Source organism: Garra rufa, chromosome 7 (genome assembly GCF_049309525.1).
Source record: "Garra rufa chromosome 7, GarRuf1.0, whole genome shotgun sequence".
NCBI lineage: Eukaryota > Metazoa > Chordata > Actinopteri > Cypriniformes > Cyprinidae > Garra > Garra rufa.
This window is the reverse complement of record NC_133367.1, coordinates 24,519,719-24,545,999: the sequence shown is the minus strand read 5'-3', so window position 1 is coordinate 24,545,999 and position 26,281 is coordinate 24,519,719. Positions and strand designations below refer to the sequence as shown.

The 26,281-nt window shown below is 34.4% G+C and overlaps 1 protein-coding gene across 2 annotated transcripts; it reads left to right on the top strand.

Annotated features, from left to right (window-relative positions):
* The first annotated feature begins 5,854 nt into the window (after positions 1–5,854).
* On the top strand, positions 5,855–25,729 carry LOC141339207 (tropomyosin alpha-4 chain). 2 transcript variants are annotated; one of them, XM_073844834.1, is made up of 9 exons: positions 5,855–6,161; positions 9,029–9,154; positions 19,555–19,688; positions 20,317–20,434; positions 20,518–20,588; positions 20,679–20,754; positions 20,961–21,023; positions 21,117–21,186; positions 25,003–25,729. In XM_073844834.1, the coding sequence occupies exons 1-9, from the start codon at positions 6,048–6,050 to the stop codon at positions 25,083–25,085; spliced, it is 855 nt and encodes a 284-aa protein (XP_073700935.1). In that variant the 5' UTR covers positions 5,855–6,047; the 3' UTR covers positions 25,086–25,729. The 2 variants fall into 2 exon arrangements, with proteins under 2 accessions (XP_073700935.1, XP_073700936.1); XM_073844835.1 differs by lacking the exons at positions 5,855–6,161; positions 9,029–9,154 and adding an exon at positions 14,402–14,901.
* The last annotated feature ends 552 nt before the right edge of the window (positions 25,730–26,281 follow it).

The following is a 26,281-nucleotide window of genomic DNA, read 5'->3' as shown; positions in this document are numbered from 1 at the left end:
CTTCTAAAAACTTTACAGCTATTTTCGTCAATAAATAATGTGTAGTCCTGCCACAATATGGCAATATTGACTTTACACTTTAGAATGTATTACTTTTTTTTACACAAGTTTACACCTTCTAAAATAACTTTACAGCTATTTATGTGAATGAGTAATGAGTAGTTCTGCCAAAATATGACAATTTAGACTTTACACTTTTTTTTTTTTTTTTACTTTTTTAACACAAGTTTACACCTTCTAAAAAACGTTACAGCTTTTGGTCAATAAATAATGAGTAATCATGCCACAATATATCAATTTAGATTTTACACTTTACACAGAATTTACATTTTACACTTTTTCCACACAAGTTTACACCTTCTAAAATAACTTTACACCTATTTAAATAACAAGTCGAACTGCCACAATAGGAAGATTTAGACTTCACTGATTTTTTGCACAAGTTTACATCTTTACAGCAATTTTTTTGTAAAAAATTAGTAGTTCTGCCACAATTTAGACTTCTTATTTGTTTTTACATTTATAAAATAAAAAAACTTTATGGATCAAATATTTGTGTAAGCAAAAATGTTTGTCAGTAATTTTGTCAATATTTTATGGGGTAATCCACCTTGAGTTCAACTTTCCCTTTAAGCATTTTTTTTGCTTTCTACCTGCATTAAATTAATTCTTATGTTTTTGTCCATTGGCCAAATTTACAAAGTATACTTTGTGTTGTACTCGTCCCTTAAAATATTTCCATGACGGGGCATTGCCCAATAACGTGACACACATTCATACTTCCCTTTATCCTTAAAGCACAGCGGGTCAGGCACGAGTTAGTAATGCTGAACAAAGGCCAAACAACATTACGTCTTTTCCTTATAAAAGTGCCTAAGGGAGGCCAACAAAGACAGGGCACACTGTAGTGGGTATGCAGGTGCCAAACATCTGTGTATTGCTATGACATCATACGTAACGATGACATGCAGTAGACGTCAGAGATCTGTTTGTCTGGAGCACAGGTGTTTTTGGACACTCTTCTCAGAATGCTCATCCAGGTGTTGTGGAGAGTGAATCATCTGTTTGACAGACGAGTATGTCAGAGGTACATGCCGAACATGTCTCAGAGTTTTACCACCTTGATGCTAAAGTTGTGGTTTACGGCATGGCGGGAATCCAAGTGTTTGTTTAGTTAAAAATGTGTTAAATAAGAACTTACGAGTGAAAATAAAACTGAGACACTTTTTTAGAAGAAGCTAAACGACACTGTTAGTTGTAATTCACAAATCGTCTAATGGAATGGCTGGGGTCCAATAGCAGTTTAGAGAGCCAGTGGGAAAAGAGTGTTACATTCTGCACTTCTGCTCTAGTTTTTAGTGCCAAAGCAGTTAAACCCAGCGGTCTGACCATTTAGCACTTTTTTTGGGTCTTAACAACTCTAAATCAAGTGCGTGCAGTTGCTTTATGTGAGACTTGACTGAACAAGACATGAAAGGAATAGAAAGCAGCATTGTTTGGTTTCAATGTAGGCATGATTAACTCTTGTCTACTAAATTAGGACCTCAAATATTCTTCAACGTGTAAATTAAATATATACAGTTGAAGTATGTTGTTACCTGAATGATCCACAGCTGTTTTTTTTTTTTTATTTAGTGATAGATGTTCATAAGCCCCTTGTTTGCCTTGAACAGTTAAACTGCTTGCTGTTCTACAGAAAAGTCCTTCAGGTCCCACAAATTCTTTGTTTTTTCAGCATTCTTGTGTATTTTAACCCTTTCCATCAACGACTGTATGATTTTGAGATCCATCTTTTCACACTGAGGACAACTGAGGGACTCATATGCAACTATTCCAGAAGGTTCAAACACTCACTGATGCTTCAGAAGGAAACACGATGCATTAAGAGCCAGGGGTGAAAACTTTTAAACAGAATGAGGATATGTGCCTTTTTCGTATTTTGCCTAAATATCTTTTTTTTTTTTTCATTTAGTACTGGCTACAGAAGATACTTACATGTTCCCCAGAAGACAAAACAAGTTAAATTGACCCTGATCTTCAAATTCCAAAAGTTTTTACCCCCCCCCCCCCCTGGCTTAAAGGGATAGTTCACCCAAAAATGAAAATGTGATGTTTATCTGCTTACCCCCAGGGCATCCAATATGTAGGTTACTTTGTTTCCTCAGCAGAATACAAATGAAGATTTTTAATGAAAACCGGTGCAGCCTGCCAGCCAAATAATGGGAGTGGATGGGCACCAGACCTTTAAAAGTAAATAAAAACATGCACAGACAAATCCAAATTACACCCTGCGGCTCGTGACAATACACTGATGTCCTAAGACATGATCGTTTTTTGCAAGAAACTGAACAGTATTTATATCAGTTGTTACCTTTCATGAGCACGAGTTTAGCATCAGGCATGTTACACATGTACGCGCTCTGGCGTAAATGCCGTAAGCGATCTGTCGCATGTATACGACACTCATTGTTTACACAGTGCAGAGATTGTGGGTATAGCGGCTATTCAAAATGGTAATTACTTGCGCTTACCCTGACTGTTCAAAATGATTTAAAGCTAAAAGATTACATTTGCTTGCGCAAACTCATCCGGGACTTTTCACCGATTTCCCCTTCCGGCGTTCGCGTATAGGGGCCTACTACGCCAGAGCGCGTTCACATGTAACGAACCGGATGCTAAACTCGTGCTCATGACAGATGGACGTGGCTGTGTATCAAAGGTAAAAAATTATATAAATACTGTTCAGTTTCTCGCAAAAAAACGATTGTTTCGTGTCTTAGGACATCAGTGTATCGTCACGAGCCGCAGGGTGTAATTTGGATTTGTCTGTGCATGTTTTTGTTTACTTTTAAAGGTCTGGTGCCCATCCACTTCCATTATTTGGCTGGCAGACTGCACCGGTTTTCATTAAAAATCTGCGTTTGTGTTCTGCTGAGGAAACAAAGTCACCAGAGGTGGGTAGTAACGAATTACATTTACTTCGTTACATTTACTTGAGTAAATTTTTGGGGTAACTAGTACTTTTAGAGTATATTTAAAGATTTTTTACTCTTACTCAAGTACATTTATAGTGAAAAAACTTTACTTTTACTTCGCTACATTTGATGGCGTTCCTCCGTTACTGTCCTCAGAAACGTGTCGTTGGAATTTTCATTTCATGTCTGATAAAACTGCGTTAATACTGCTGTGTATACAGCTGTTACTATGGAAACCGTAATATTTCAGCGCTCCTGAAGCGCCCCCTCGTGACAGATAATTAATTTTTCATTTCCAATACATTTTTTTTCAGCTGTTTATATGGTCAAATGATTGCAATTATCGACCCATGTTTTTATGCAGCAAACATAGAGTTGTAAATGTAAAAAGTTATGGTGCCTTCTAAAAATCTAAACAAGTACAAGTAAACAAGTAAATGCCATAGTGTAACATATTTTGTTTTGGTGTGAAACTGTATCTGAATTTTAAATCATGCCATTTTATGACTTAATATTCTACTTTACATTGTCCGATCCCATTACTGTTTATTTTAGTTTCGCAGATCTTAAAAATGGTTATGAATTGCTTTAAATTAATATTTAAAAATTCTGCAGGTACACTAAATGAAATAAATATAATGAAATAAAATTACTTCCTTGATATTTGTTTATATTTGTGTATTAAAAACATTTTTGATTAGACTCCTATCTGATTTTCTATATTTAAAAAAAGGTCTTTTTTTATTTGGGCTAGTTAAATTAATTTTCGGGGCTACCAAAAACTGAAGAGAACCTGCCCGAAGGGCTATCAGAAATTTTGCGAGCCGTGTGTGTGTGTGTGTGTATATATATATATATATATATATATATATATATATATATATATATATATATATATATAAATAATACAAATATAATGTTTTCAAGGAGAGGTGTGCGGAAGCTTTCCAAACAGTTTGAAATTCAGGGTCTTCACTTCATATCAAGAAGTAACTAGTAACTGGCTACTTGAGTAAATTTTTCATCGGATACTTTTTTACTCTTACTCAAGTAACTATTAAGATTGTTACTTTTACTCATACTTGAGTAAATATTTGTACTTGTACTTTTACTTGAGTACAGATTTTGGGTACTCTACCCACCTCTGAAAGTCACCTACATCTTGGATGCCCTGGGGGTAAGCAGATAAACATCAAATTCTCATTTTTGGGTGAACTATCCCTTTAATGCATTGTTTTTCGTTCTGAAGCATCAGTGAGCATTTGAACCTTCTGTAATTGTGTTTTAACAGCTTAAAATCTCTCTTTTTTTTTTTTTAAACCACAATGTTAAATGTCTGTAAAAGATACATTTTCATGACCACGTATGCAACGTCACGTGAGCCTATAATCGCAATAGAGACGAATGTTGGTTGACAAATTTCTACCAGTTAATCGTTGAGCGAATACTACGAATATCTGGCCTCCCAATACTGCGACTGACTAATAAGAATGACGTATTCCAGAGAGCTACGTAATAAGAATCATTTATTTTTTTTAAAGGGTTAGGGATTTTGGAAAGTACCTAACCATAAATGTTTGCAGTATTACTACTGATATTTGAATGAGTTCTATAGGCTCTTTTTTAGATAATTGACACCTGAAATAAAGTTTCAACCATTTTTGGTTCCTCAAAAAGAGCCTTTCAGTGAAAAAAAAATGTAATTTTAAGGACTTCCAGTGAAAGTTCTTTCACACTTATCCTCTATTACGAGTTAAATCTGGACACAGGTCCTATCTTCTCACCTCTCCATCTCATGGTCCTTGTTTACAAATAAGGAGAAGTGCTTTAGTGATAGTTGTTCATGAGTCCCTTGTTTGTCCCACAAATTCTTTAGTTTTTCAGCATTTTTGTGTATTTTGAACCCTTTCCAACAATGACTGTATGATTTTGAGATCCATCTTTTCACACTGAGGACAACTGAGGGACTCATATGCAACTATTACAGAAGGTTCAAACGCTCACTGATGCTTCAGAAGGAAACACGATGAATTAAGGGGTGCCAGGGGTGTAAAGTTTTGAATGGAATTAGAATCTGTGCATTTTTCTTATTTTGCCTGAATATCTTTTTTTTTTTTTCATTTAGTACTGGCCCTCAGAAGCTACAGAAGAAACTTACATGTTCTCCAGAAATCAAAAAAAGTTAAATTGACCCTGATCTCCAAATTCCAAAAGTTTTCACCCCCATCTGTTGCAATGCATTGTTTTTCCTTCTGAAGCACTGGTGAGTGTTTGAACCTTCTGTAATTGCATTACAGAATGTTAATGTTAAAAGACGTCTGAAAATTATAAATTTTCTGTGACCATGTAGCACAGCAATGTCACATTAGCCTATAACCGCGATAGAGGCGATAGTTAATAAACTATAATAACTACAATAATCATTTATTTTTTGCTAAGAGTTAAACTACTGATATTTGAATGAGTTCTTTAGACTCTTTTTTTTTTTTAGATTGTCTAAACTTAGATGAGTTTTTGCAGCAATTCCACTAAAGAACCATTTTTGGTTCCTCAAAGAGCCTTTCAGAACCATTTTCTTCTTAGTTCAAAGAACCTTTTTCTACAGAACGTTAAAAGTTCTTCATGGAACCATCAAAACCTGTATTTTTAAGGTCTCCCAGTCAAAGTTCTTATCCTCAATTACGGGTTAAATCTGGAGGCAGCTCCTATCTGCTCACCTCTCCATCTCATGGTCCTTTTTTAAAAACAATATGCACCACTCCAAATAAGGAGAAGTGCTTCTGACTGTGTTTGGTCCAGGCCATTCCTTCTCACAAGTGGTTAGATATGGAGACGGGTGGGGGAGAGAAGGGGGGGGGGGGTGTTTTAGACTTCGGTTGGGTTATGTAGAGCAATCCAGAATTGCTGGCAGCTCTTGGTTGCAGGCAGCATCAGCTGCATTCTTCTCCCCTCCTAAATCTCCACGCATCTATTAATCTGACCACACTTTCGGCTGAAGGACCGAGAACTGCACTTCGTTCGTAGCTCCCTTGAATTTCAGATTCAACCCAGACACTAGATCAACCTGCAACCATGGAGGCCATCAAGAAGAAGATGCAGATGCTCAAACTGGACAAGGAGAACGCCATCGACCGGGCGGAGCACGCCGAGACGGAACAGAAAGCTGCTGAGGACAAATGCAAGCAGGTAAGAATTCAGAAATTCAGGTAGGAGTCCATAGAGAAGTATGAAGTGAAAAATATGAGCGGTTTTAACAAAAGTGCTGGCAATAGGATCTGCCCAGGCTGGACTGTATGATTGTAATCAAGGAGAAGTGAGCCAAGACCTCATGCTTGAAAACCAAGTATGCATTTGAAGCTGCAATTCTGGGTCTTTCACAAGAGTGGCTACTTATTTTGTGCAATTATGAAGGAATTCGTAAAAAAAAAATCCAATAGTTGGACCTAACAATGAATGATAGTTTTATGGTATTTATTAATCTTAGTTAATGCTATTTTTTCATATACTAATCCATTTTTAGTTGTATAGGTCAACAAAAAATGAGCAATTTACTGCTCTTTGCAAACAGACAAATACCTCAGTAAATGAATATTGGCTGTAAGCCTATCCATCAGTATGTCTTTCACCATTCATAACACCTAAAGGTTATAAATGGACAAGAGAAGTCAGGCTGTCTGGAATCCTACTAGTAGATTAACGGACGCTCTCTTAAACACAAGAACCCAGCCAAACTGATAGCCCCAGATAGCAAAGTGTTCGTTTATGTCACTTCTCACTTTACAGCAGACTCAAATTAAATATAGTTATCTGTTATTACAGACAGCAGGCCTATGATTTAAATATGAGTTACCAAAATGTTTTGATATGTATTTTTTAATGCATTTAAATGTTTAAATATTTATTTTATATATATTATTATCAAAACAAAAATATTTTGTTTTGATAATATAAATAATTATGTATTATTATTATTATTTAGTGGCTGTACTCTTGAACACTAATAAAAACAAAATGATAAATAACATGATTATTTTTATGTGTCATAAAATGCACAAACATTCCATTTATAATAATCATGTTTTTTTGTTTGTTCCCTTATTCACACCACTGGACTATACAGCAATAAAATAATATTATTATTATATTTATTATTAAAATTATATATATATTAGATATATGTTCTTTTAATAATAGTTATGTATGTAATTTAAATAATAAATAGAATATAATTTTAATAATGTTTATTATTATTATTATTATTATTATATACAGCGAAAAAAATAATATTAAAATAATATTATTGTTTTATTAATTACATAAATAATAATTATTTATAATTGTTTATTATTATTATTACTATTATAAACAACCACTAGACTATACAGCAATAAAATGTATATTTATATTATTATTTATATTATTGTTTAATCAATTAATAATAATAATAATAATAATAATAATAATAATTATTATTATTATTATTATTATTATCAACAAGCACCACTGGACTATACTGCAATAAAATTATTTTTATTATTAATAATATATTATTATTATTATTATTATTATTATTATTATTATTATCAACAACCACTGGACTATACAGCAATAAAATGATATTTATTATTAAAATTATATTGTTTTATTAATACATAAATAATAGTTATGTATGTAATTAATAAAACAATAATGTTATTTAAATAAGAAATATAATTATTTTTAAATGTTTATTATTATTATTATTATTATTATTATTATTATTATTATTATTATTATTATTATTATTATCAACAACCACTGGACTACACAAAAATAAAATAATACAAAAATACAAAAAAAAAAAAATAATTATATGTATTATTACAATGTTATTATTGTTTTATTAATTACAAAAATAATTATTATTTTTAATTGTTTTTATTATTATTAATATAATAATAATAAACAACCACTAGACTATACAGAAATAAAATGTATATTTATATTACAATTATATTAGTTTAATTAATTACATAATAATAACAATGATTTTTATTATTATTATTATTATCAACAACCACCACTAGACTATAAAGCAATAAAATGTATATTTATTATTACAATTATATTATTTGTTTATTAATTACACAAAGAATAATAATTATTTATGTAATAAAACAATAATATAATTTAATTTAAATAATACATATAATTATTATTTTTAATTGTTTATTATAATATATATATATATATATATTATCATAAACAACTTCTATACTATACAACAAGAAAATTATATTATTGTTTAATTACATAATAATAATAATAATATGAATGTAATATTTAAATTATATTATTGTTTTATTAATTACATTAATAATTATTATTATTTATGTAATTAATAAAAGTAATATAATTTAAGTAATAATTTTAATTATTATTATTATTATTATTATTATTATTATTATTAATAATATAATTATAATTTTTATTGTTTATTATTAACATCAACAACCACACTATACTATACCGCAATAAAAATTGATTTAATATTAACATTATATTACTGTTTAATTAAATAATAATAATAATAATAATAATTATTATTATTATTATTATTATTATTATTATTATTATTATTATTATTATTTATTATTATTATTTGCAACAACTACCACTGGACTATACTGCAATAAAATTATATTTATTATTTTAAATAATAAAATGCATACAACTTTTATTGTTTTGTTTATTTGTAAATCTATATTTTTAAATAATAATAATAATTATTATTATTATTATTATGTACCATAAATATGTTTATTTATGTAATAAATAAATTGTATTTATGTAATAAATATGTACCATAAATATGTCATAAATATATTTATCAAACATTTTGCTTTTATAAAATGATGGATAATATTATGAGTGATAATTGTTCATAATCATACTCATAATATTACTAATATGCATTCCAGACAGATTTGTTGCTTGAACGTCTGGGATATACTCCCTTAAGTTATGTCATGTGTGCAGTGCTCTGACATGTTTACTCACTCTTCTTCATTCAGCTGGATGATGAGCTGGTCGGCCTGCAGAAGAAGCTCAAACAGACTGAAGATGAACTGGACAAGTACTCAGAGGCCCTGAAAGACGCCCAAGAGAAACTGGAACTGTCTGAGAAAAAAGCTGCTGACGTAAGTGAGGCATTCCTTCAGACTGGGGTTCAATAAAACAGAATCAGACATGACTCCTCTACAATAAACAACTTGAGTAATTCAAGTTTTGTTATGATGCTTTCACTTCCTGTCACTGGGGCTCTCATTCCAGCTGGTCCATTTCAGGGTCATGGCACCATTGCGTGTGTTTCAAATGAGGATTTACAGGGCAGTAAAAAGCTTTACCCCAATAAAACATGTCAACACAAGACGTGAATCTTTGAAAATACTTCTCTCCTCAGGTTTACTTTTGTAATGTCTTGTAACTGACACTGACACTGACACTCACTAAAAAGATCATTCTCAGGCTTTAAAAGGAATGGTTCACACAAAAATGAATATTTGCTGAAAATCTACTCACCCTCAGGCTATCCAAGATGTAGATGAGTTCGTTTCTTCATCAGAACAGATTTGGAGAAGTATAGCATTTAATCACTTGCTCACCTTTGCAGTGAATGGGTGCCGTCAATATGACGGATTACATCACAGTAATCCATAAATAATCCACATGAACAATCTATGAACGATGAACGATCAATCTATCAGTTAACATCTTATAAAGTGAAAAAGTGTTTTTAAGAAACAAATCCATCATTAAGATGTTTTAACTTTAAACCATCGCTTTTGGCCAAAAAATTTGTCTATAATTTATAACAACGCTTCCTCTAGTTGAAAAAGTCCATCCTTTGTTGTCCTATCATGTCAAAATCCACCTACAGGTTTGTTTAGAACTGTTTTGGACTGTTTCTAATTGTAAACGGTGTTTGATCTATGTATATTTCTCTCCTGATTCAGATGAGATGACTTTTTCAGTAGATAAAAGCAATATTTTGGATAGAGAACTCATATTTATGACAGCGTTTTATTGCCAGTAAAAAAAAAAAACTACGATTACGATATTAAAGTAGTAATATTTCAAGAATAAAGTCAAAGTATTACGAGTATAAAGTTGAAATATTACGAGAATAAAGTAAAAATGTTTAGAGAATAAAGTCTAAATACTATGAGAATAAAGTTGAAATATTTTGAGAATAAATTCTAATTATTTCAAGAATAAAGTCTAAATATTACGAGAATAAAGTCAAAATATTACGAGAATAAAGTCGAATTATTCCGAGAATAAAGTCCAAATATTATGAGAATAAAGTAAAAATATTAAGAGAATAAAGTAGAAATATTACGAGTATAAAGTTAAAATACTACGAGAATAAAGTCAAAATATTACGAGAATAAAGTCACAATATTACGAGAATAAAGTCACAATATTAAGAGAATAAAGTCAAAATATTATGTGTATACAGTCGAAATACTATGAGTATAAAGTTGAAATACTACGAGAATAAAGTCAAATTATTACGAGAAATGTTTCGACTTCATTCTTAAAGCATTTTGACTTTATTCTCAAAATATTTTGATTTTATTCCTGTAATTTCGATTTTATTCTCAAAACATTTAGACTTTATTGTCGTGATATTTCAACTTTATTCTCAAAACATTTAGACTTTAATCCATTAATCCATCCATTAATCCACTGGTGAGCAAGTGATGAAAAATTTCCCCAAATCTTTTCAGATGAAGAAACAAACTCGTCTACATCTTGGATGAGTATATTTTCAGCAAATGTTCTTTTTTGCTTGAACTATTCCTTGAAGTTTCACCTGTAGAAACGTGTTTGGCCTTGGGGCAAGTGAGAAAATTGCGGTAATCACACCTGCGTGGGTCTGAAGTGGTCCATCCTGTCCGCTGCTCTGATAAGCTCGGGTTACTCCTCACAACGTGACCTCAAAGGAAATGACTGCATAGTTTAAGAAGGAAGCCGAGGAGGGGCGAATCAGTTGTTTGTGAATTCTTAATGATTCCAGCATGGGGGTAAATCCATTTGCGACACAGAGAGATGTTCTCCACATTGTCGTTGACCACAAAACACTTCTACAAGACACACCGTGGCATTCAATAAGGGGACAAATGCAATTTTCAGTGAGCTTCATTTCCTGTAGAATGTTCTAGCTTTCTGATGGCAGACCAAGAGGCCTGAAACTGGGAATACGAGCGTTTTTTGCGTTCCTTGGAGCGCTGCCCTGAATATTTGCACCAGACAAGCGTACCACATGTCATGCATTAGAGGAAACTGTAAACTAATTATACATCTGCATTGGCAACACCAAAGAAGTAGGTAAGATACTCTCAATGAGCGAGGGATTTTTTGAGGCCTGTTAGTGATAAGTCGGCGAGCAGCAGGGGAGACTGGGACTTCAGTTGCCATGTAGCAGCCCAGGAATCCCAAGAATGTAGCGAAAGCAAACACAGAGGGCCACACTCCTGTGACTAATGAAATCAATGCTCTGCGATCGCTGGCTCGTCTTTAGAACAAAAGCACGCTTCTGAGGAAAGTGTGTCACACATGAAATGGTGTGTAACGTCAAGAGCGGAGGATTTAATTGTGGGGGTTGTAATTACAAAATTGTGTTTAATTGCTTTGTTAAAAGTGAAAATTTTCTCACCCTCATGTCGTTCCAAACCTGTAAGACCTTCGTTCATCTTCAGAACACAAATTAAGATGTTTTGGATGAAATCCAAGAGCTTTCTGACCCTGCATAGACAGCAACTATCTCTTTAAGTAGATGGAAACAAAAACATTGATATGATTAAAACATTTACAGTGAATATCAATATACAGTTCAAGTCAAAAGTTTACATACACCATGCAGAATCTGCAAAATGTTAATTATTTGACCAAAATAAGAGGGGTCATATCAAATGCATGTTATTTTTTATTTAGCACTGGCCTGAATAAGATATTTCACATAAAATAAGCACACATATAATTCACAAGAGAAAATAATAGTTGAATTTATAAAATGACCCTGTTCAAAAGTTTATACTGTGTTGTTATCTGAATCCACAGCTGTGTTTTTTTGTTGTTGTTGTTGTTGTTGTTGTTTGTTTAGTGATAGTTGTTCATGAGTCCCTTGTTTGTCATGAACAGTTAAACTGCCCACTCTTCTTTAGAAAAATCATTCAGGTTCCACAAACTCTTTGATTTTTCATCATTTGTGTGTATTTGAATATATTTGACAACTGAGGGACTCATATGCAACTATTACAGAAGGTTCAAACGCTCACTGATGCTTCAGAAGGAAAAACGATGCATTGTGAGACGGGCTGAAAACTTTTTAAATTTGAAGATAAATTTAACTTATTTGTCTTCTGGGAAACATAAGTATCTTCTGTAGCTTCTGAAGGGCATCACTAAATGAAAACAAGATGATATAATAAAAAAAAAAAAAGGACACACCCTCATTCCGTTCAAAAGTTTTCACCCCCAGCTCTTAATGCATCGTTTGATCCTTTTGCAATAGTTGTATATGAGTCCCTCAGTTGTCCTCAGTGTGAAAAGATGGATCTCAAAATCATACAGTCATTGTTGGAAAGGGTTCAAATACACAACAATGCTGAAAAACCAAAGAATTTGTGGAACCTGAAGGATTTTTCTGAAGAACAATGGGCCGTTTAACTGTTCAGGACAAACAAGGGACTCTAAACTTTTAAAAACACAGCAGTGGATCATTCAGGTAACAACACATTATTAAGAATCAAGTGTATGTGAACTTTTAAACAGGGTCATTTCTATTGTTTTTTGTTGTGGACTATATGTAAACCTCTTTTATGTGAAATACCTTATTCACGTCAGTGCTAAATAAAAAATAACATGCATTTTGTATGGTCCCTCTTATTTTGGTAAAATAATTAACATTTAGCAGACTTACATTTGACTTCAACTGTATTTTTTGCTTAAAAGAAATGGATATACTGTAAAAATGTTTTGTCAGGTGATGTAAAAATCTAAACCTGCATGGCCTTATTCAAAAGTATTTTTTAATATGATCGAATACATTACGTTACATCAGCTAAAGTAATTTTAAAGGAGAGATTGGTTGGAAACAACAGTGTTGGCATGTAAACTGTCAAGAGGGATGGAAGATGATGTTAAGTTATTTATAAGATGTTAGAATGTAACTTAATAAAATGTCAACAGCAAAAATCAAGGTGTATAACATGATTTGTAATGTGACCCTCAGCTACTAAACATACAGTTCTCCAGACGCCTGGAAGATAATAATTGTGGTTATTTTACTGTATTTCCACATTACATTTCTGTTAAAAATGATTTTACACTGTAGTATAAAGTAATCAAAAGGCTGAATTAATTTGTTCACAATATTGCGAAATGTTATAACGATATGTGACCCTGGACCACAAAACCAGTCTTAAGTCGCTGGGGTATGTTTGTAGCATTAGCCAAAAATACATGGGTCAAAATTATTGATTTTTCTTTTATGCCAAAAATCATTAGGAAATTAAGTAAAGATCATGTTCCATGAAGATTTTTTGTAAAATTCCTACTGTAAATGTATCAAAATGTAATTTTTGATTAGTAATATGCATTGTTAAGAACCTAATTTGGACAACTTTAAAGGTGATTTTCTCAGGATTTTGATTTTTTTGCACCCTCAGATTCCAGATTTTCAAATAGATGTATCTCGGCCAAATATTGTCCTATCCTAACAAACCATACATCAATAGAAAGCTGATTTACTGAGCTTTCATATGATGTATACATCTCAGTTTTGTCAAATTTAACCTTATGACTGGTTTTGTGGTCCAGGGTCACATATATAAAAATGGTTTCTATTTTAATGTACTTTAAAATATAATTTACTCCAGTCTTTAGTGTCAAATGATCCTTCAGAAATCAAATAATATGCTGATTTATTTTTAGAATTATCTATGTTCGCAACAGTGTAATGAATGATGCTGACAATTCAGCCTTGATCACAGGAATAAATTCGATTTTAATGTATAAAATAGACGTTATTTTCCATCGTAATAATATTTCACACTATTACATTTTTTTTCTGTATTTTTGATCAAATGAACGCAGCCTTGATGAGAAACTTCTTTAAAAAAAAACATCGTACTGATCCCAAACTTTTAAATGGAAGTGTATTAAACAAACATTAAACAGACGAGTAAATCTAAACCAAAGGAGCACTTAGTTCTATGGTTTACAGTTGTCACGCTTTATACAGAAATGTAGGCTAATTATCATAAAATCAGACTGAATTGTGACTCAATGGCGCCCCGCCCACCGTGACGTCACCGGGACCTGACTTTTCCACAGTTACATTGAAAGTTTTCTGCAGAAGTTCTGCCTCCTTACATTCTCTCACATTCCAATGACTCCATGAGACAGAAATAACCTCCTGCGAAGATAGTTTTTTTGTTCATTGAACCGTTTTGTATTCATCCGGACTGGGAAGTTTTGTTGGATTGCACATTTCGTGTCGTTTTCTTCTTTTTCTTTTTCTTTTTTTTGCACTGGCCATCCAAGTACATTAGCATTCCGTTATTGTTTGTAACATTCCTATATTCGGGGATTATATATATTTTAGGCTTTTGACGTATTTATTATTTTATAGCCTTTTGAAAAGTTGTTTCCGTTGTTTTTTTGCACATCGTTTTATTTTTCCTGACCAAAGTCGCGGTTCGTTTCGTTTTTACTAGTAAATATAATATAAGAAAAGTATCTAAAAATGACAGGTGCGACTTCTTTGGACGCAGTGAAGAGAAAGATCCAGACTTTGCAGCAGCAGGCGGACGACGCAGAAGATCGAGCTTTGGTTCTTCAGCGAGAGCTGGACAATGAGCGCGAGCTCCGGGAGAAAGTGAGACAAATCTTCTTCTTTCTTTCTTCTTATTTACCGTCTTTACGCTCTCCAGACTCCTCTACCCGCTCCCTCTGTGAGCCCAGGCGTCTATAAAAAGCTCCCGGGCTCCTCTGAAGACTATAATTGTATGTTTAGGTGAACAGTCGGACCTGGATGCAGACGTGAGGTTGTGGAATGAAAGGCGTTGGTCCAAAGGGACAGTCCGACCCCCAAATCTGCTTTTGGGCAGTTGTTAGGCCTCAGTGTTTTCTCATACAAGCTTGTTACACCGTTTTACCATTCTTTAAGTCTTAAAAAATCGTTTTAATGTACACAATTAACAATTTAGTTGTTTTCACTAACGTTTTTGTCTTCTTATTAACCTGCTTAATACTATCTATCTATGAGATGCTTCTCACAGGTCTAACTCTTAAAAATGACTTTTTTTTTGGTGTAACCTAATCTATTCATTCTTAAAACCATCAACCCATTTCTACAACAGGACAGAAAAACTGTAAAATGGTAGCTATTGCAGTTATAGAAGCAATTTCTACCTAATTCATTGGAGTAATCATTCATTTAGACCTAATGAATAATCTCTTTTAATTGAGAATATGATAAAATGTTGTATGTTTAGAAGGTTTTCCATGATATGAAGATGCTTGTCAAGGAAGCCCTTCCCCCACAGTCCTTGGTGGATTTAGATGCTCCATTTTATGAAATTTTCTGAGTCATAATTTGTGGAGCACTTAATGTGCAAGCTGCTATGAGAAAATACGGCCTGAATCCTCCTGGCCAGAATCCTGCTGGTATTGGAACTGTAGGAAGCGAATGTTCTCCAAGTCAAGTCAAGTCACCTTTATTTATATAGCGCTTTTAACAATACAGATTGTGTCAAAGCAACTGCACAGTATTTAAACAGCACAATAGTGTGTAAGTAACGCATTATTGTAAATAATCAGTTTTCAGTTAAAGGCAGTTCATCAATGAATTCAGTGATATCATCATCCAGTTCAGTTCAAATAGTATACGATATCGCTGGAAAGTGTCCCCAACTAAGCAAGCCAGAGGCGACAGCGGCAAGGAACCAAAACTCCACAGGTGACAGAAATGGAGAGAAAAAACGTTCTCCAGCTTTGGTTTAGACAAAGAAGAATTGTTAGATCTTTTGCAGAACCCAAGAATTTGATTTTGCGGTTCTCAAGGAAGACCCAAAGGATGTCCCATCTAGAGCTCCCAAAGGAACTGAGTCAGGATGTTGCTTCTTGCTCCACACTGGAGTTTCCTGTGGACCCTCTTCGTATTCAGATGACCATGCAGATATGCAGGAAGCTGGCACAGCTTGAGAAAAGTCCAGTTCTTCAAGTGTTTGTAGACTAATACTGTGTCTTTTATCTAGATCTTTAGAAGATAGATGTTAGGAGGTTCTTGGTCCCTACATCAACTTCCTTCTTTCTTTGTGGTGTCTAGTCTTACAAATTTAGCTGGCTTTGCTTTCACAAGTGGGAGTTTTCCCACTGTTAGTGTGACAGAATGCTGCTGGACTTGATCATGATGTGACCAATGACCTCTTCATGATGGTCCTAATTTATGTAGGTCATAATTCACTTTGGGGTTAAAAGTCAAGAACATGACCAGAAACATATGTGAAGCCTGCACAAAAACCATTAGGCTCCTTAAATTTGCATTGACAGCTTCCCATGGTGTTAGAAATGATATCAAGACCTCTTTTGCATATCTTTTCAAAGTTTGGTCACATAAGTGATCACCTATGTTGCAATACTCTAATAATCTTCTGCTCTTCTTTGCGTTAGTTAGGAAATAACCAATATTTTGGCATCGGTAACTCTCTCTTTTGCTCTTTTACCAGTAAGACCTTTAGAAAGTGATCTGGAGAATAAGCGTTCACTTCTTTCACTGTTTCTACTGTTCGTTTTCATCCGATAGGCCTTATTTTCATAATATCAGCCTATAAAAAGGTCATTTCACTGATAGGGTTCGTCTCAGTGTTTGCTCAATGTCACATACAATAGTCCTGTGCCTCAGGAAGTCGACAGCAGTCCCAGGTGATTCCCCTACATTTCAACCCTAAACGTATAATTGGACTCAACGTCACAGCGGCTCTAACAAGATCTGAGTACATTGGGGTTTAAATGGGCCTGGGTTAACATAGATCTGGGAATGTCGCCGTCTCATATCACACATATGGGTGTTTGGGTTCGTTTTGTACGTGATAAAATGTTCAAGGCTGCGTCCAGACGCTTCTCGATAACATATGGCTGTTTTTTTTGCTATTCTTTAGTTTTTGGCACTTCACCACCAGCATTCTCCAGAGCTTGTTTTACCATATATGGCTTGCATCTAAAGCAGCCAGGGAACGTGGTGACTAAGGAAAGGGCATGGCTCATGAGGGAGTATCCTGACCCTGAACTGAATGAGCATTTCGGGAGGGGAGAGGATGTGGAGTGTGTCCATTTCCTGTGCATTTTTCTCCTCCCCTCTCTGGTTCTCTTTATTTGAAAGGGGGTCAACCTCCTACTCCATTGATGTGTTGGCTAAATATGTTCGAATAAATGTTCAATTGACCTCTTATTTAATGATGTCAGTACTGAATAGCATTTTTTAAATACAAACTCGCACATTGCAAAATATAAAAGATAAAGTCACTGTTATGAGAAAAAAGCCACAATTACACGTCTTGAAATAAAACATTTCATTACAAAATTACCAATTTATCTCATAATTGTGAGATATGAAGTAATTTTTTTCAGTCACAATTTTGAGAAAAAAGCTGTAATTGTGAGAAAAAAGTTTGCAATTACAAGAAATATTTTACATTACACAATGTGAGATATAAAGTTGTATTGTGGGATATACAGTAAAGTGACAATAATAAGAAAAAAGTACTGATTACAAGAAAAAATGATGAGAAAAATATTTCTATACATAAAGTCACATTGGCTGTTTCCATACAGATTTGCGCAAAACTTGTGCAATATTTTATAAACAAATTATTGCAAAATGACAGCGCATTCAAAAAAACGTCATGTGACTAAAATACATGTTTTTCGTCTCGCAGGTAGGTTTATGTATAGCGCAGCCACCGCAGTAGCCATTATTTTTGATCAAAGAAGACTAGGTGTGTATCTTTAGCCCAGCAGCACAATATTGCGATATTTTTCGAATCACCTCACATGAGCCTTAAACTTTTTTTTGCGATATATGTGAGTTTTTGCGAAATTGAGGTGTTTCCATCGGCCGTATTTCAATTTGCGCAATTTGAAGAGTAATGGAAACACAGCTATCCGATACGGATAAGTTATAAAGTCACATCGCAAAATATAAAGTTGTATTATAAGTCACAATTTTAAGAAAAAAGCTGCCATTACAAGAAAAGAAGTTGCAGTTATTAGAAAACATTTGCAACTGTGAGGTTTGGAGTCAGCAATATTTTACAAATGTCGATTTAAAAAAAAAACATTGCGAAATGATGCCTTTCCATTAACCAATGTCATGTGACTAAAACTTCTTTTTTTGCGACAAGTCATGGTGCCGGATATTGGTAGGTTTACGTAAAACATGCGTAATTGTTTGGAGTCAGGGCCCTATTCTTTATTTTATTGTGTTAATTTGTTTAATTTATAGATCGTTTTATGCCATCCAGTAGCAAACTAACTATAAGAAACGTTTGAACGTACTGTGGTATGTCAAACTCCTAAAAATAAAGGTTCTTCAATGGCATCGATGGTTTCATGAGGAACCTTAAACATCTATGGAACCTTTCAAATGTAAAAAAGGTTCTTTATGGTGTTAAAGTTCTTTGGATTTTTAAAAAGCTCTTCAAAATGACTCTTTCAAGAACTGTTCTATGGCATCACTGCAAAAACACCCTTTTGGAACCTTTGTAAAAGTTCTTAAATTGGCATCGATGGGTCCATGAAGAACCTTGAACTTCCATAGAACCTTTCAAATGTGAAGAGGTTGTTTACAGTGGAAAAAGTTTAAGATGGTTCCATAAGGAACTGTTCACTAAAAGGTTCTTTGGGGAACCAAAAAATGTTCTTCTATGGCGTCACTCCAAAAACACCCCGTTGGAGACTTTATTTGATCTGTTTACTACCATTCACGCTCGAAATAATCCACTGGACCTTAAAGAAAGCAGCAGGAGTCCGTAGCAGCAACTCTGACTCAAAACAAAGATGTGATCAGATCAGAAAATGGACGATTTGCTCTTTTTAACTTGTCCCCTATGCCTTGTTTTTCTGTCTCCTCTTAAATTTTAAACCCAGATGCAGTTTCCTGGCTGCGAGATTTTCCTACTGTTCTGTGTGTTCGCACGTCTGCACTGGGAGAGAGCCATTGCTGATATTTGTCATAATTATAGTTGCAATTATCAGTGCAATAACTGGGCGGGTTTGGCTGTGAGGTCTCTTTAAAGCCGAGAAATGTCACAGAGGCAGCATTGTGTTCATTCTGAGGCCAATCTTTGTTTGAATCACAACGGGTGGTGGTGGTCGTAAAGGGTGCAAAAATGTTTTTTCTGTCACAGTTGATTGTGCTTTGTGCAAAAAAAAAACTGATGAAAATGACATGCCATCATCAGGAGAAAAATATTAAAACGTATATTTTTGTAGTTGTATATAAATAACCTTTGACCTTTTTTGTCATCAGGCTGAGGGTGATGTGGCGGGTCTGAACCGCAGGATTCAGCTGGTGGAGGAGGAACTGGATCGGGCTCAGGAGAGGCTGGCAACTGCACTGCAGAAACTGGAAGAGGCGGAGAAAGCAGCAGATGAGAGCGAGAGGTCAATGGAAAGCTTTAATTTGTAAATAATAGTGGAATGAATTGATGTAGGCTTCGGGTGCAAACCACATGGTTTGGTGGATCAGAACATCTTTGTCTCATTGGAAAACAATCCACAAGCAAATGTGTAAGATGTTAGCACAATGTGAGAATTAAAATATAATTTTAAGAGTAAAAGTAGTTACTTTTAACCTTGTTTGAGAGGTTATGGTTCTCGAGTGAAGACCTAAGAGGGTTTTACCTATGGAAACAAACTTATTGTTTTTTTATTTTTGGTTTCCAACTTTGGGAACCAATTTTAATTTTAAAACTGAACTGAGAAGAGAACTTCAGAACTGAGGTAAAAGGAAATTTCCCATGAATTTTCAGAAATTCCACAGATGTTCCACAAAATGTTTTGAATGATTCATTAGCAAATCTGAATCAATGTTAAAAAAAAAAACTTTTACAGTAAACACAAACAACCAGAAAGCTCATGGAAATTCATTGGTCTGTTCCCATTTCTAGATTTCATGACCATGCTTTTGAATATGAAAAAAGTTGATCCGCAGCATATCAACTGAAGAGCTCATCAGTAACTAACATCTCCCATCGATGATCTAATTACTAACTTCTTGTTTCACCTCCAGAGGCATGAAGGTAATCGAGAACCGTGCCATGAAGGATGAGGAGAAGATGGAGATCCAAGAGATGCAGCTGAAGGAGGCCAAACACATCGCAGAGGAGGCCGACCGCAAATACGAAGAGGTGAGTTACAAGCGTCTGAAGGAACAACGCTTCCAGATGTTTAACGTTTGAAGCTCTTCATCTGAATGCCATTTTTGCTACAGGTGGCCCGTAAACTGGTGATTCTCGAGGGGGAGCTGGAGCGAGCTGAGGAGAGAGCCGAAGTCGCTGAATGGTATCACCTGCCTATTCTCACAGTTTTGTTCTCACACTTTAAGTTTTGGTTAACCAGCTAAAACACTGTTTTCTTCTCAAACACTTCCAGCAAAGCTAGTGATTTGGAGGAGGAATTAAAAAACGTTACCAACAACCTTAAATCCCTAGAGGCTCAGGCAGAGAAGGTAAGTCAACATCTCGCTTTTATCTGTTATTGTTCACAATTCAGTTTCAGAGCTCTATAATAATCATCGCTCGGCTTCAGAGCCTGATAATTGCTTTGAAACTAAATCACAGTAATTTACGGTTGAAGTTCTCACGACACAAGTGCTCAGAGAGCGATACAAGTTTATTCAGATTTGCTTCATCCGTCTTTGTTTGCGTGTTTCAGTACTCAGAAAAAGAAGACAAGTATGAAGAGGAAATCAAAGTTCTTAGTGACAAGCTGAAGGAGGTAAAGAAGTCAACAAATGAGACGAGGTCAAAGATAAGCTGCTCTTTCTCATCCCGAATGTCTTTTTTTCAACTTCCTTATTGTGTTTTTCAGGCCGAGACCCGTGCAGAGTTTGCAGAGAGGACAGTGGCCAAACTGGAAAAATCCATTGATGACCTGGAAGGTATGAACATAGTCATTTTTGTGTTAAATAAGTTTACTGTGGAGCCAAAAGTTCAACTGAAAGTCTTTTGCAATATTGGGGTGTAAGTAAATGAACACTGAGACTCTGGTTACTTAACTACATTTTCTAGAAGTGCAAGTGTTTTCAAAACAGTAAACTGTAGCTTTTCCAGTAATTAGCAATGACTTCTGTTGTTGCTGTTTAGCATGACAACATCTTGACTCATTGCAGTGAGCTGGTTGAATTGTTTCATTCAGATAGTTCTTTTTGTTTGAACTTGTTCATAAGGAGTTACAACAATTTTATTCAAAAACCAGATTTGATTGGTTTGGGTGATCTGCTTTAGTGAATCACTTTATTCTGATGGAATGAACCGCTTCAAAACTAGATTCGATTTGTTTTGGAGGTTTGTTTTTTTTTGCAGTTTTTTCCATTCATAAACCAGATATGATTGGTTTGGGTGGTCCGTCTTAGTGAATCAATTTATTCTGACGGAATGAACCGGTTCAAGATTCGAATGGTTTTGGAGGTTTTATTTTTTTTGCAGTTTTTTCCATTCATAAACCAGATGTGATTGGTTTGGGTGGTCTGCTTTAGTAAATTGCTTTATTCTGATGGAATGAACCGGTTCAAAACTAGATACGATTGATTTGAGAGGTTTATTTTTTGCAGTTTTTCTGTCAAAAACCAGATTTGATTGGTTTGGGTGGTCTGCTTTAGTGAATCACTTTACTCTGATGGAATGAACCAATTCAAAACTAGATTCGATTGGTTTGGGAGGTTCGTTTTTTGCTATTTTTTAATTCAAAAAACAGATTTGATTGGTTTGGGTGGTCTGCTTTAGTGAATCACTTTATTCTGATGAAATGAACCGGTTCAAAACTAGATTTGATTAGTTTGGGAGGTTCGTTTTTACAGTTTTTTTTTTTTTCATTCAAAACCAGATTTGTTTGGTTTGGGTGGTCTGCTTTAGTGAATCACTTTATTCTGATGGAATGAACCAATTCAAAACTAGATTCGATTGGTTTGGGTGGTCTGCTTTAGTGAATCACTTTACTCTGATGGAATGAACCAATTCAAAACTAGATTCGATTGGTTTGGGAGGTTCGTTTTTTGCTATTTTTTAATTCAAAAAACAGATTTGATTGGTTTGGGTGGTCTGCTTTAGTGAATCACTTTATTCTGATGGAATGAACCGATTCAAAACTAGATTTGATTGGTTTGGGTGGTCTGCTTTAGTGAATCACTTTACTCTGATGGAATGAACCAATTCAAAACTAGATTCGATTGGTTTGGGAGGTTCGTTTTTTGCTATTTTTTAATTCAAAAAACAGGTTTGATTGGTTTGGGTGGTCTGCTTTAGTGAATCACTTTATTCTGATGGAATGAACCGGTTCAAAACTAGATTCGATTGGTTTGGGAGGTTCATTTTTTGCATTTTTTTCCATTCATAAACCAGATTTAATTGGTCTGGGTGGTCTGCTTTAGTGAATCACTTTTGTCTGATGGAATGAACCGATTCAAATATAGATTCGATTGGTTTGGGTGGTTCGTTTTTGCAGTTATTTTCATTCAAAAACCAGATGTGATTGGTTTTGCTGGTCCGTTTAAGTGAATCAGTTTATTCTAATGGAATGAACCAGTTCAAACCTAAATTCGATTGGTTTGGGCGGTTTATTTGAGCTAATTGCTATGTTCCGATGGATAGAACACAAATTATTATTTTACATTGCTATTTTTTCTTTGTAAACGATGATGTAGCTAACAACCTATTCAAAAAAGTCATTTTTGACTCGTTTGACTTGGCAAGCAACACTACACATTGAACTGTTATTATGAAAATTTTAGTGAAGGTAAGAAAGTGGCTAAATGAACTTTTCACCTTCAGAAATGACCAGTGGCGAAGCAGGACACATCGAAAAGTCTTGCGTGGAAGGGGTTTTGCAGGTCATAGGCGGGTCATGCTCCCGGTCTGTGAAAGGGCCATAAAATCTTTTGAAACACACAACACCATATTGTTTTAGACCAGTTTTGTCAGAGTTCCAGCAGGCTTGTGTTTCAACTGCTTGAACCTTTCACTGGAAGATGATATATTCGGCTCAGTGTATGGAATTGGTTTGAACAGGCCTGGTATTGCTTGTGTCCCAAGAGAAATGAAGTAGGTCTGTTTCCTACAGCGCAAGTCAACTCTTTACAAGACCAAAGTCTGCAATTGCTTATTAAAAGTATTTATGACTAGTAGAAGTAACTTGGGAGCATATCTTCTCTGAGCCGGATGGAAATTTTACAGTCGTTATTGGTTTGCACATGATTTTCCTGGTAGTGAGCGTCATAGCATGTTTGTTCTTCATACATCCATCCATCCATTAACTTCTTGTCTTTCTCTTTTTCATTTGGTTTCTGTCCATTGCTGCTTCTCATCCTTCGCTTTCCTGCTTCTCCTGCCGATCTTCAGATGAACTCTATGCTCAGAAGCTGAAGTACAAAGCCATCTCTGAGGAGCTGGACCATGCTCTCAATGACATGACCTCTCTGTAGATCCATCTCCGTCTCGCTCTGCTGCACCTCCTTTCTAGACACTTTCTTCATGTTTGCTTCATTTTCTTCAATGTGTCTTCGCTAGTCTCAATAAAACACTCCTGTTGTTTCATTTCAGACTCTCAATCTTCTGTTTTCATTGATAATAATTCATTTTGAAGATTGAAAAGGGTCTCTATGATGATGGAAAACCTGGAAATATGAGGAATTTTAGGCTTAGATTAAATATTATACTTGCTCCTCATGTAGTGATGTCCGATTTGTAAGGGAATTGTTCTATTGACTGCAACGCTCAAATTTCGCCACAAATTTGTCTGAAAATTAAACCCATTAATCACAAATGACTGGAATGGTCATAAAAATTAATTGGTCATAGAGATTCATTGCTCAAAAAGTATCAGATCCTTTGAGAAATTTGAGATCTTTACGCAAAAACGATATCAGACTCAGTAACTAAATAACAATATGCTCGGCTCAGCCCAACTCCCAACTCAGACCTCATTTAATCTACATTTATTAAATATATTAACTATATGTGACCCTGGATCATAAAACCAGTCACAAGTAGCACTGATATATTTGTAGCAAAGCAATAAGTCAATAGTTTTTTTTATGCCAAAAATCATTAGGATATTAAGCAAAGATCATGTTCCATGAAGATATTTTGTATATTTCCTACCATAAATATATGAAAACTTAATTTTTGCTTGGTAATATGCATTGCTAAGAACTTTGTTTGGAAAACTTTGAAAGGAGATTTTCTCAATATTTAATTTTTTTGCACCCTCGGATTCCACATTTTAAAATAGTTCTATCTCAGCAAAATCCTAACAAACCATACATCAAGGTGATGTATAAATCTCAATTTCAAAAAATCGACCCCTATGATTGGTTTTGTAGTCCATGTTCACATACTAGAAATGTTAAATGTAATATATATTAAATATTCTTAAGTTTCCTACTCCTCTCTTACAATATTCTGCTGTCCATAAAGGTGAGGTTGTATTTCCCACTTATACCTGTATTCATTTAATATATATTGACAATGTAGTATTTTACTAATCTTCACCTTAGAAAAGTTCTTTAGACGTACACTTTGTTTTTTTAAATACTGTTACTGACACACTGACCATTCAACGCAAGCAAATGAAAATCTTTAACTATTGTGTGGTTGTGGATCAAATGCACTATACTGACTGCAGTCCTATTTTCACGTGTGTACAGTATACATATTTACAGCAGCACTATCTGACAAGCTATTTTCATTTTTGCTTTCAGAAAAATTATCTTCTGCAAAAGAAGAAAACCTCGGAATGCATCAAGTGCTGGATCAGACGCTTCAGGAGCTGAACAGCTTATAAGAGAGAGACGATGAGAGAGAATGACGTCCATCTTACAACATTCCACAAATACTCTCCTTCATTCCAAATCGCAAGCTATTGAGCCCTATTTTTTTCACCCTCACAGAATAGGCTAATAATTTAATTTTGGATCTGAGGTATTTCTTTCGCGCTTTTTTCCCCAAGTTGGCTCGACATCGCTACTTCCAAAAATAGCCAAACAACCTGAGGTGCTATGTTTCGAGTTTTCCCACTAAAGCAACGTTATTATATGTAGTTTACTAAATGGGAAGGTAAAATGAATATGTTAATGTGCTGAGCAAATATTCACTTTAAGTTTCGCCATTAATGTAACGTATTCCGGTCAAATGAAGACGTTAATGATGGTGTTTTCATTGCAGTGTTTCTCAAATGTACATCATGAGCTCCATCTACTGGCCACACGATGGTATTTTTGACATACCATGGTATATATCAAAAGTACCTAAGTTTGTGGAATTTTGTGGAACCACCTCAAAATAGGGACCAAACAAAGACCAAAGAAACATATATTTCCTCAAATTTCTGTGAATGCGTTGTTGCTTTTTTCCCTGTCAAATGAGTATTTCAAAATGCCTCAAACGTTTCTTTTAAACTTTCTGTGTAATAAATTTTTATAAAAAGTCTGTTTGTGTTTGGTTATTGTCCAGAATGTTACATGGACAACATGCAAAGCTTCATATTTCTAGACTTCCAAGTTATGCTTGACTTATGCCTATTTTTATTTTTTATATTTTTTATCTCACACAGTAAAAGTGGTAGGCCTACTTACAGTAAATAAGTATCGGTATATGACCACCTGAGGCAGACAAAACAAAGCTCAAAAATGATATCTGAACCGTTCTGACCTGTTGTTACGAATCCCACCAAAGCGAAGATTTTGCTCATACATATTAATTAGGTTACGTGACGTTCTTCAAACAGACCTACCTAATTGGCTGAGAGGCAAACTATCGACTACTTAATATTAATTACGTTACGTCAAGCAGTCCTTCCTGATTTGCTGAATGGCTTACTTATGAATATTAATTAGGACGTGCGACTGGACGCTTCAGGAAAGTAAACACGTAATTAATATTAATTATATCAAGTCATACGGCACATAACGCCCCGCGTTCAAACTGCACTCGTCTATACTCTATTAACTGATAAACGTATATGTTTTTACCAGAAACACA